The sequence below is a fragment of the Tachysurus fulvidraco genome, chromosome 11, assembly GCF_022655615.1.
Source record: "Tachysurus fulvidraco isolate hzauxx_2018 chromosome 11, HZAU_PFXX_2.0, whole genome shotgun sequence".
NCBI classification, from domain to species: Eukaryota; Metazoa; Chordata; class Actinopteri; order Siluriformes; family Bagridae; genus Tachysurus; species Tachysurus fulvidraco.
In genome coordinates, this window is record NC_062528.1 from 11,373,124 (window position 1) to 11,385,798 (window position 12,675).

At 38.5% G+C, this 12,675-nt stretch overlaps 1 protein-coding gene across 6 annotated transcripts in view; it reads right to left on the bottom strand.

Annotated features, from left to right (window-relative positions):
* The window catches only part of mark4b (MAP/microtubule affinity-regulating kinase 4b), a 36,891-nt gene that overhangs the window by 9,725 nt on the left and 14,491 nt on the right, over positions 1-12,675 (bottom strand). For all 6 annotated transcript variants that reach the window (XM_047820300.1, XM_027146364.2, XM_047820301.1 and 3 more), the window contains exons 4-9: positions 4,634-4,682; positions 3,581-3,646; positions 1,649-1,719; positions 1,382-1,438; positions 950-1,186; positions 488-607 (exon numbers count right to left, since the gene is read on the bottom strand). In XM_047820300.1, coding sequence (XP_047676256.1) covers positions 488-607; positions 950-1,186; positions 1,382-1,438; positions 1,649-1,719; positions 3,581-3,646; positions 4,634-4,682 — 600 coding nt within the window. The remainder of the gene's footprint in view (positions 1-487; positions 608-949; positions 1,187-1,381; positions 1,439-1,648; positions 1,720-3,580; positions 3,647-4,633; positions 4,683-12,675) is intronic.

Consider the following 12,675-nt stretch of genomic DNA (forward strand, 5'->3'; position numbering starts at 1 on the left):
GTCCCAGCTGTGTACTTGTTATTCTCAGACAGATAAACCAATAGTGGGATGTGGTATGGGATGTGGTAGCTCAGTGGTTAAGGTGTTGGGCTACTGATCGGAAGGTCATGGGTTCGAACCCCAGGTCCACCAAGCTGCCACTGCTGGTCCCCTGAGCAAGGCCCTTAACCCTCAGTTGCTCAGTTGTAAGTCACTCTGGATAAGGGTGTCTGCTAAATGCCGTAAATGTAAATGTAAATGCAATAGAGCTTTGCCCACCTACATTTCTCTATCATCAAGACCTATATTCTATTTTAAGACTTGTAGGGTGTGAATTTGACTTGATGTGATTTATAGTTATGAGTGGATCACATTTGTAGCATTTGTAATGCTAAACATGCCTGCAAAGTAAATAAATAGATAAATAAATATAAATAAATGTTTTGGCTCAGAGTTGAAAGCACCAAACTAGCAGTAAGTCTAGTAGGATGTAGCGTGTCCTCTTTACCTCCAGGGTACAGCGCTTGGAAGGGTTGAGCACCAAGAACTTGCGTAGGATACTTTCACAATCAGTGGACATGTAGAACGGCACTCGATACTTCCCACTCAGCACCCTCTCACGCAGCTCCTAATGGAAGAGAGCAGAATCCAGCTTTCTATTCAACACATCATCTGACCAAACCTGCTTCTGTCTGTCCTGAGGCACGGCAAACAAAAAAAAATGGCACGCTTGACCTACAAAAGCAGCTCATGAAAGAGTCTACATATGTCGTAATAATATGTCACATATCACTGTAGTTAGATACTGTGTGAAGCATCTTAGCAGGTATAGATGGCCGAAAATAAACAAACAAAAAACAACAACAACTGAGTGCCCAGACTGCTCTTTGTGAAGATGTAAAAATAAAGTATGATCTAGGACCTGATCAAAAATGGGCAAAAAAAAAAACCAAGGAGAGAACTGGATCACCTTGAGGTTCTGGCCATCAAAGGGCAGTGATCCGCTGACCAATGTGTAGAGAATGACCCCCAAGCTCCAAATATCCACCTCAGGCCCGTCATATTTCTTGCCCTGAAAAAGCTCAGGAGCGGCATAAGGTGGGCTTCCGCAGAACGTGTCCAGCTTACTGCCCAGCGTGAACTCGTTACTGAAGCCAAAGTCTGCAATTTTAATGTTGGAATCTGCATCGAGCAGGAGGTTTTCTGCCTAAGAGATGGTAATAAAAAGAGAAAGTGAGAGAGAGAGAGAGAGAGACAGACAGACAGACAAAGAGAGAGAATAGATAAAATGGCATAAATAATGCCATGTGATGCAAGACTGAAAGCATGTGCCACATGATCACATGAAAGACAAGTGCATGCTACTTTCAAAGAAACAGGCAACACAAGAAACAATAATAACCTTTAGATCTCTATGAACAATCTTCTTCTTATGACAATAGTGAACTGCAGATACAATCTGAAAGAGAGAAATACAAACAGAGAAGACTATTAAAATCACCACAATCTACCATCCTTTTATCTCTTGGAATATAAAGAATAATACTAAAAAACATTTCACATTTTTTATTAGTAATGTACAGAATAAGATAAATGCACACTCAGTCGTGCTGAATGAAGAAAACTTCATTCAAATCCTTGGAGATTAAGAGACTGTAGAATAATTTACCTGTCGAAATTTACCCCTTGCTTCCTTTTCCTTCATCCTCCCATGGGCCACGAGGTAGTCGAACACTTCACCTTTTACAGAAGAGGAAGAAAAAGGTTTATCAGGACATCATATTATTCGTTATGCTTGTACAGTATATTAGCTGTAAAAAATTAAATAAATTAAACCTTAACGTGCTCAGTAAAGGAGCACACAACATAAATAACCCTGTTTAAAATAACACACTTAAATGTACTCAATATCCTTAGCATTGCTTAAGTCAAGAAATATACGTACTAAATACAAATACCTGTTAAATAAAATAATCTTAAAATATTTAAAAATGTAAAAACATTATATTACAGTATACTTTTTCTAATAGATTTTCTTCACTTGAATTTAAGCTCATTTATGATTTCCATCAAAGAATTTGTTTAGAAAAAGGTAGAAATTCATGTCCATATTTCAGAGAGTCTCCTTTCCACTTATACTGAAGAAGAAGAAAAAAATAACACAATAGACACTATTTCAGCTCTGAGCATTTTTTATAGATTTTTGGTCTCCCATTGTAAGTAATGTTTAAAGCACAGTTAATACACATTAACACCCAATGACGTGCAAAAAGAAGAGCAGAGCTTGGGGCATGACTGATGTGACGCACACATTTATTGTTAAGTGTTTGTCTCTGCCAGCAGTGATGGAGAAAATGGAGTCTGAGTACATGTTTGATCTTGTACATGACACAGCTGGAGGTGGCGTACAATGATAATAATGGGATGCAGTATTTATTCTGTATACACATGTACATGTGAGAGCACGCTTTTTAGGTTTTAGAGCAAATATTTGTTTGCAAAAGAATCACTTGAACACTAAAGGTCTGAGATCTGTGAAAGGAAATTTTACTCATTAAACACTAACACACTGTAAAAGTATGATAACCTGCTAGACATGTTATAATACGTTTATCCACTAACTGTAAATATGATTTATTTCTTTTTTTTACAGTGAAAGCTGTATTATAATTGTTGGAAATCTGGTTAATTCCTTTACTTTAATTAATGCAGAATTCATGAACGTTAATATCATTTTATATAAATGGGATGCAGATTAAATGTGCCAGAATTACACACAAATAAGCAGACAAGTCACAGAAGGATCGACATGGAGAATGTGGTGAAAGAAAGGAGAAACAACCATAGTACAATTATCATGAGAAAGAGAAAAAGGATGACAAGCAGATGGAAAGAGATGGCAACGTTTCAATAAATTAGAGTAGCCATGAGTTTTACTCTCCAAACAGTAACGCTATTTAAATGCCTTGGTTGTGTTGATTTCCATGACAATGTTCTCACAATGTAGTCAAAATAAATGGACCATGAAAGGAAAAAAAACTATAACAATGCTCCAGGGTTTATTTTTTTCATTTAAAATAGGATCTCATAATTTAGTTTACTACAGAAGCTATTTGTCAGAAGGCAGCAAGCCAACGTTTCCCAAGCTCCCTGATACCGCTATGAATTTTGTGTTATTAAGTAAAAAAAAAAAAAAAAAAAAAAAAAAGATAAAAATTGTGATCATTAATTAAGTTGCCATTAATTGTGGACCTTTTTATAAATATTTTTGCTCTGACTGAAGCGTATTCAAACAACAGATGTAGGAGGTATATAATATAATATAATGTGTGTATCATCAAATTGATCCTGATTTCAAGTGACTTTGATTTAGAATTCCATTACATTTGGTAGACCTCCTTATCCATTCATCTCATTTTTGAGCATTTCATTTAATTTCATCTCATTTAATACAACTGAGCAACTGAGGGTTAGAGGCCTTGACAAGGGGCTTAGCAGTAGCAGCCTGGTGGACCTGGGATTCGAACACACAACCTGCCAATTGATAGACCAACAACTTAACCACTAAAGTACAACATCCCCCAACCACACTGTGTCTTACCACCACTGGCATACTCCATTATAAGGTACAATGTCTTCTCCGTTTCAATCACTTCAAAGAGCTGAACTGTTGGAAAGAAGAAAAAAAACACAACAAACAACAGTTCAGAAGCAGTTCAGAAAATCAGGTCTCATCTTTCACTGTCTGCTCCTAGACTATTCATCAAGCGGAAAGTCTTTAATAAGAAGTTAGCCGAGTTTTTCCTGTAATCAGGTATCCTTATAAGTACGTCTGATCCACTTCATTCATAAAGTGTCCTACTGTACTGTAAACAATAGATCAACACTTCCACAAAACAGGTTTAGCACATGCACATTATTTAGACATTTACCATCATGTACTTGCAAGCTCTACATAGCACAGTGGATGAGTAACTTCAGGAAGTAAATCTTTTGCTTGTGGTATTTACAGCGTAATAGTTACAATGTGAAATATGGCTGTTGTGTTTTAAAATGATAAATTATAATTTAGGATTGTTTATATTTTGTTAAATAGGTTAATACCAGAGGCGATCTCAAACTTCTTCTGTAAAAAACAATTCTCTACAAATATTTTTTTTTTTTGGCATTTATCTGAACATATTTATTATACAATTTTATTAACATAACCAAATAGGCTCAACATTCCACTCGGTATGTATACAAGTAGGCAATACTCCTTTTATCCCCATATTTTTGAGTTTATGTGATTTGGATTGAACCCAATTTTTTAACTGACTGACTGATGACGGTTTTCGTGTGTTTGTGTGTAAGCATCTGCACAGAAGAAGAAGTTGGAAACCACAGGCACTAACCACACTGTATAGTTCACTCATGCTGAGCTGTGAGAATAAAATTGTTTTAAAAAGAGCAACTTATTTTGAGACGGGTCAGATGTGAGACAAAGGAGACGTTTCAGATTTCACAAACTCATGTACTCTGCCTCATGTACATAGTATGTCAGTTGTTGTAGGGGGGCAATAAATCACCGCAGGCTTCTATGCTGGAGTGACAGCTTGGACGATGAAATGGGAAAGGAGTTTCGTGCTGGATATCCCTGCTTGAAACGACTCACCTATGTTTGGGTGGTTGAGACTCTTCATAATGCGGACCTCTCGAAAAAGCTGCAAGAAAAAAACAAACAAATGAGAATTTATATAGCTGCATAATTATTAAGATAAGTTTACTTTTCATAAATATGCAAGATTTCGTTTAGTTCCATTCAGATGATGGATATTGTCACAAAGCAGTTTTACAAAAATCTGGAAGTCAATTTACATCTTTATTGAGCAAGCTAGAGATGACTGTGAGAAGGAGGAACATGCTGAGATGACATGACGAAGAAACCAGATAAAAAATGGAACCCAAGCTCCTTTGGGTTAAACTGGATCGTAAGATTTTAAATCAGTACGCCTGTAAAATTGTATATGAAGAATTCATACAGTGCCATTTGTGTTAAAGGATGTTCAGAATGATATGTAGGAACCAGGACAGCCTTTACAATTCCAGCAGCAGTTCTGGGGTACAATGCTACATCTTTATGTACATCAACGCAGGACCAAACCAGAGGAGAAATCTCCAAAAGGCAGCATTACAGTATAAGGAATGGGACAAAGTGAAGGGAAAAAGAGCTTGTATTACACTCTGATGCATGGGCGTAAATCCCGGGGTGGACGGAGGGGACATGTCCCCCCCATCCGAGGATTGTGTCCCTCCCCCCCACATTTTTTTTTAAAAATAAAATATCGCACTCTCTATTGTGAAAAATATATGTATGTATACGTAAATAATTGTGTAAGTAGAAAAAAAACAAATGCAAAAAATGCATTTAGAAACAGTTGAGTTCCCCCTCCCCTTCCTCACGGTGGTTTGGCCCACAGCCTGCTTTCCCAGTTCATCTCACTTACTCTGCACAACACGAGTCAGGTGTGTGGCTGCGGATCAGTTAATGTTCAACTCCATTAAGTAGGGGATTTTATTCACTTTAAATAAAGCGATTCTCTTTAATGTAGTTGATGCAGATGCATTCATAAATTAGTTGCGGCAAAAATGCTGATTACCGATGTAATTTTCCATGAATCCGCTATAATAGCGATTAAAATCTGAATAGCTTGTTGCATAGTGCACTGCAACTAACACGCCAAAGCCGTTTTGTTGTTTTCATACATAGAGCAGTTACTGTAAATTGATTATTTAATTATTGATTTTGTTACAAAACATTACTTATTTTATATATATTTTTCACAATACCAGTCATGTTTATATTTTATTGTATGTTGATGGCTTAACTGTAAACAGCACAAATAATGCAATAAATAGTTTTGAAGAAAAATCTGCTTTGTCATTGAACCTGAGAAAAACTTTCCATGCTACAACAATAATGCTACAATAATAATGATAAAAGCAAAGTTTTTCACTGTGGGGACATATCTTTATAAGTACATTTTGACTGTATTATTTGTGTCCCCTTCAAATTGCTCAAGTGAAATTTTATATTTATTGTCCCCCCCACTGTTAACTGAAATTTACACCCATGCTCTGTTGTCCAATGACAAATAATAACTAATAAAAAATAAAATAAAAAAACATGCTAAAAAAAATGTAAATAGCAATATAGCTAATATAAGTCTAAAAATGATTCTATATTATTTTACCCAAAAGATCATATTAAGTTCATATTTTGTTGTATATTCAGTACTGGGGTTTTGTGGACATGAAATTTGATCAAGGACATCCTACTGTATATGTGCATATGAACGGAATAACAATACATATTGACTGAACATTGGACTGACTGATGTGACTAATCACAGCATCTCTGGGTCTTTAGGCAAGATCCATCACATCTTGATGACTAATATGGTTGAGAAATGCTTGAGAATTTCTTCAAATCAAATCGGTTCCAATAAAAACATAATAAATCAGCATGATATCCAGGTAAAGTCATCATAAAAAATCTTTCAACATGGCTTTTGCATAGAAACGAGAAAAGACAGAATGAGGAAGAACCCATGAGCTCACATGACTCTGGGCTTAGCATTCAAATGTGAGTGCTGCTTTATCGCGTTACCATCTGCACTCTTTGGAAATTTTAAAGAACCATTTTTCTAGGCACTAAATGTCCAGCCCCTGATTATATTTCTCTACTGGAAATACAATAAACTGAAATGTTTCTCTACTGGAGAAATGGCAGCTGTTTCTAAACGTTGCGTTCATGAATGAACTCATGTTCCCTGCCTCAGATCACACACTGTATGTCTTCCCTGAATTTTATGCCAACACACTCTAACCTGAAAAAACGGTATTTGAGCAGGTCTTTTCTTTATTTATGTCTAACAAAGATAAAAGACTGTACTCATCCTTCTACTAAACTCTTGTTAAAAAGAGCTCAAAATTTCCATGGCAGTGTGGGTGATGTTGTTTAGAATATTTAATGTTACATGAGGTTCCTGTTTTTACATTTTAGCATCTATAAACAGTTATATCCTCACTGGCTTCTTTTTTGCCTGCTCTTAAAGTTTAGAAGACTTGTAACTGTAAATGTCGATTATGTGGTTTATCCTCCATACAAGTCTCTGTGAAGAGTTACTATAGAAAACTAACGTATAAAAGCAGATTAATATAAGCCTCAAAACAACAAGAATCAACAACCTCTTGTTCGGATTCAATCAGATTCGAGTAGTCAGCAGCGCTGAACTATAAATATGGCGATTATGTTATCGTTCATGTTCATGTTCCTGTTAGAAAATCGTGCATTCAGTTTGATGAACGGCTGGGAAATTTAGGAAATCTATTGACTTCACTGCAATATACTTCACATTAGTGTGAAAGTCTTTCAAAATACTGTGAAAGACATGGCATATTACTTTATATATTAATGCTGAGAGGATCGACATATTCATATAAAGAGCTTATGAACATAAACATCCAGAGCATACACATGAAATGCACTCACGACACAATAACCAAAAAAAGTAACGATAATGTCTGTTATATATACTATTAGGCCAAAGATTTATGGACACCTGACCATCACACTCATTTGTGGATCTTCTACAAACTGTTGCTATAAAGTTGGAAGCACCTAACTGTACAGTATGTAGCATTACGGTTTGCCTTCACTGTAAAGAACAGGCCTAGCCCGAACCTGTTTCTGTATAAAAATTTCATGACTTCAATCCCACTGATCACCTTAGAGATGGACTAGTATCCACAGGCCATCTAGCTTGATATCACAGTAATACCTCACTAACGCTCTTGCAGCTGAATGGACAAATCCTATAGTCACATTCCAACATTGTTCCTAGAAGAGTGCAGGTAATTAACCACATAGGGGGACTAAATCTGGATAAAGATGTTCAAATTTACATATGTGTGTCATCAAACCTTTGGCCAGATAATGTACATTTGTCAAGTTCAGACTTAGGTCATGATGCTAACTCAGGGCAACACCATCTTTACTTCCTTAAGATGCCTGACACACCCTTCATCTACAAACACTTATTGACACACATCATCAACAGGGACTAGCAATAATAGAATAAGATTAACAGCTGGTAAACCAGTCTACTAAAGATAATAATCCTGCTAATCCACAACTCCTACCCATCTTTCTATCTATGCACAGCCTTCCTCTTATTCTGTTTTTTAAAGATAGGACTTCCTGGTTCATTTCCCAGACACCAGACACACGTCACTGTTACTATGGTGACCCAAGATTACAGCCAGCCCTGGGCTGTGTCTGTCGTCGCTCTCTTTCTCTGTTTCGCCATCACTCCATCTTATTATGCTTATGTCTCTGTTTCTCATTTCTGTGACTGACAATGCCCCCAACCTAGGTTACAGAGAGGAATACTAATTTAGCCCTCTGCTATATGCCTTGCGTTTTTTCTCCTTCCACCATCCAGCAGCATTAAGGATTTACACAAAGCAGCTTATGGGGTTGTATCACTTTTTCCTTCACTTAGGAATTATCAAACGCAAAGCTGAATTGTTGTTCAGGTGACCTCCTTAGATTCCTTCCTCGTTGCTGGATGGTTATGTACAGTACATGATTTCACAATAAAATGCAGCATTTCAGTACACACTAATGAAGAAATACCCACAACCTTGACTATGACAAGTGACATATGACTACAGTTACACCTGAGGGATACAACTACTAGTAACCAAAGTAATATTAAACAAAGACTACTTACTGAAACTACTCAAAAAGTCTATATGGCCAAATGCTTGTTGAACATCCCAGTGCAGATTTAGTCCCTCTTTAGCTGTTAACTATAACCTCCACTCTTCTGTGAAGGCTTTCTACTTGATGTGTCTACGCTGGAGTGTGACTGTGGGAATATGTGATCCCAGAAAAAGATTACTGAGGGTAGGCACTTATGTTGTTTGAGGAGGTCTGGGGTACAGTCATGGTTCCAGTCCATCCCAAAGCTGTTCCTTTCGGTTGAGGTCAGGGCTCTGTCGAGGACACTCGAGTTCTTCCACACCAAACCATGTCGAGTTCTTCCACACCAAACCATTTTCCGCCAAATCATTTTTTCGTTTTCATTGTCATGCTGGAACAGGTTTGGGCATCTCTGTTCCAGTGAAAGAAAATTGTAATGCTAAAGCAGACAAACTCCGCCGTTCGTTTGCTGAAAGAGAAGACCTATGAATTCCGTAAAGATCATCATCTTTACATCGGATTCATAGATCTGAAGGCTGCCTTCGATTCACTGTGTAGTATCCTACATGCCCTTGGAGTACCACCCAAGATCGTTGCCCTGTTCAAGCTGCTTTATAGCAACGCTCAGAACTGTGTCCGCATCAACGGCAGAGACTCTTACTGGTTTCTCATCTCCAGTGGTGTTCGCCAAGGCTGCGTGGCTGCACCTGACCTCTTCAACTGCATCATTGACTATCTAATGTCCAGGGTTTGGGAGCGGGTCCCCGGAGTGTCCTTCGGCAGCTACCACCTGACTGACCTGGAGTATGCTGATGACACCATCCTGCTCAGCACGTCCTACAGCCAGCTGAGAGACGCTCTGGCCATATACAGTGAAGAGGTGGAGAAGCTTGTCCTCCAGGTGAGCTGGATGAAAACCAAGTTCATGTATGTCGGTGACAGACCACATCCACCTTCCCTGCGGCGTCAAGAATTTTGTGTATCTGGGATCCATAGTGACAGACAATGGGGACACAAAACCAGAGATTACCCGCAGAAGAGCCCTAGCTGTGTCAGCTCTGCAGTCTCTCTGGAAACCACTCTGGCGGCACCAGACTATCTCATGCAAGACGAAGCTCCGGATTTACAACTCAGCAGTACTCTCCCTCCTGCTATATGGCTCGGAGACTTGGCCCTTAAACAAGACACTGGCTGCAAGATTAGATGGTTTTGATAGCAGGGCTCTCAGAACCATCGAGAACATCAGGTGGCCCCAGTGGGTTTCCAATCAAATGCTTAGAGCCCGCACGTGCCAGCACAGAGCATCCTCCCTGGCCACACAACGTCGCACCCGTTGGCTTGGCCATGTCCTCCACCTCCCTTCTGACCATCCGATGAGAGCTATTCTCCAGTTTGATCCGAGGGCTGCAGACTGGAGACGACCACGAGGTAAACCCCGCACCCGATGGCTTGACGTCCGTGCGGGCGACCTTCAACAACAAGGAGTTGCTATAGAGGATGCAGAAAACTGGCACAAGACCGTCAGTGCTGGAAACAACTAGTTCATCTGGTCGGCTCAACGCATAGGGATGGGACACCCCCTACCCATCACTGGAGCCAAATTGATTGATTGAAAGCAGACAAAGACATCCTGCACAACTGTGTGCGAATCCTGTCATCGATGGCACATTTTAGAGACAGCTGAGTAGTTACAATAAACAGTATTAATAAAATTTCCATAAACATTATTGTGCTCCATGACACAGCTACTAAAATCCAAATTGTACTAATAAACAATTTACAAGTAAAAGATCTTGACTGAAAATAATCAATCAAATTTGACAGCGCCGTTTGTTTAATTACATCAAGAAACTGACTGAGAAACTAACGAACATTTATTACTTTATTAAGAATGCCAGCTCATTTATGTAATGAATAAATCAGCCAATCATGTGGCAGCAGCACAATGTGCAATCTCATGCATATTTGGGTCTAGAACGTTAGTACATTTTCATATCAAGTCAGTGAAATTAGGCACTAACTTTTTCCTGTCTTCAACTATCTAGTGTTGGTGAGCCTGTGAGCTGATGTGATCCTCTGCTGTTGTAGAGCATCTGTTTCAAGCATTGCTGTATTTTGTTGTGTCTTCTGAGCTACTTTTCTGCTTACCATGGTTATAAAGAATGGTTATTTAGTTACTTTAGAGTTTCTGTTAATGTAATGAAACTGGAATTCTCATACCAGTCTGAAAGGCACCAACAACCATGTCGATTCCCCCTAATCTATATGCTTGACATGAACACTAATGCTACATGCATTATTTTATTGATTATGCTGCTGCCACATGATTGGCTGATTGCAAGTATAGGAATGAGCAGGGACACAGATGTTCCTATTATAGTTGGTAAAGAAAAATGTGTTCAATCTTAACGGAGCTCATCCTAATATTTTTTCAAGGAGAAACTACGTGAAATGACTCACAATTGCAATACAGTGACTTAATTTTGTAGTCTAAGCTTGTATTCTAATAATCTGTTAATAATTGAAAATATTATTAAAAAAGCCTCCAGCTTCTCCCATATTTTAACACGCTTTAATCAGAGAGAAAAGAATTTGAGCATTAAAATTAAGAGCACTTTATCCAAAAGCATGTGTACCATGATTTAGATGTATTCATAATCCTTATTATGTTCATATACTGAAACATCACTTAGTAGCTTGCTCATTCGGTGTCTTGCTCCTATGTCACGGCCCCGTAGAGGTCCCTACCCCCTCTAGGTTCGGATGGCCCCATTGTTTGCCTGTCTGGAATGTATCTCCTGGCTGCAGGAACTTGAATGGGAGCTACCCAACCCCCAACCGCCCTTCACCCTAATGGCCTCCTGAAGCTCCTTCCCCCTAGTTTCATTAAAGCATCACTTCAAGGGTTCAAAAAACATAATTCTGTACCCTGTCCAGTATACATCAACCATACCACCTTAGACCTATTAGAAATATGATTACAAGGTAAAAGACTGCGGTCAACTGACTGGGTCTTATACCTAAATTGGATGAAAGGCCTAGTAGAGAAGTGGAGATTCAGTCCTGGGGTTGGGGCACCTCTCAGATTACACAGTAGTCTGTTGCCAGATCATTTCAATGGGGTTTAGCCTTAATCGATACACTTTGACAGTGAAGAGCATTATCTAATGCAGCGGCCGAGTGAGTATGGAACTGCATGTACAAATCCTCAAAGCAAAAAGCCTACTAAGGAACTATATTGAATTTATGTTTTATGCATTAGTGTGTAAAGCTGGTCATCAATCTTGGCTCACTAAAAAAAGTAATTTGTTAAATAGCCTGTGTAGCAGAGGACTGGGGGCTGACAGTTGACGAGAATAAAGACACAAATAATCCACTGTACCCACTTCAGGTCTGGTATTCTGCTATTCACAAGAGACGGTAAACGTTCACGGTGGACATAACACAGCAGCTCTGTAACGATGAACAAACACACTGACCTCTCTTTAGTCATTCAATACCTTCTACACAAGCAGCACTTTCCCTGTGGCAGGGACTGGATTGCATGTCTATGTGGGAGTGAGTGAGTGGAAAAGAGCGCAAATAACCGATTGATGGAGAGATGGAATTAGGGAAAGGAAAAGAACCAGTGGAAAATGGACAGGAGAGAAACAGGCATTAACCCATATTCTGGGTTGAATGAAACCAATTTAAATGTTTTCATTGGTGAGATCTCTTTAAGAGTAACAAGATGAAATCAAATATTAGAGAAGTTCTGAAGGAAACTTCCATCCTGAAACACATTAAATATGTTTATAATTGAATATTTGAGCTTAGACATTATGGTGCTAATTTGTCTGTGTCTTTTATTCCTCTGAAAAGTTAGCATTAATTGCCACATGGACATCAGAGTGGATATACAGTTGCAATGGTGTGTAATCAAGAAAATAATCTAATACATAATTGAT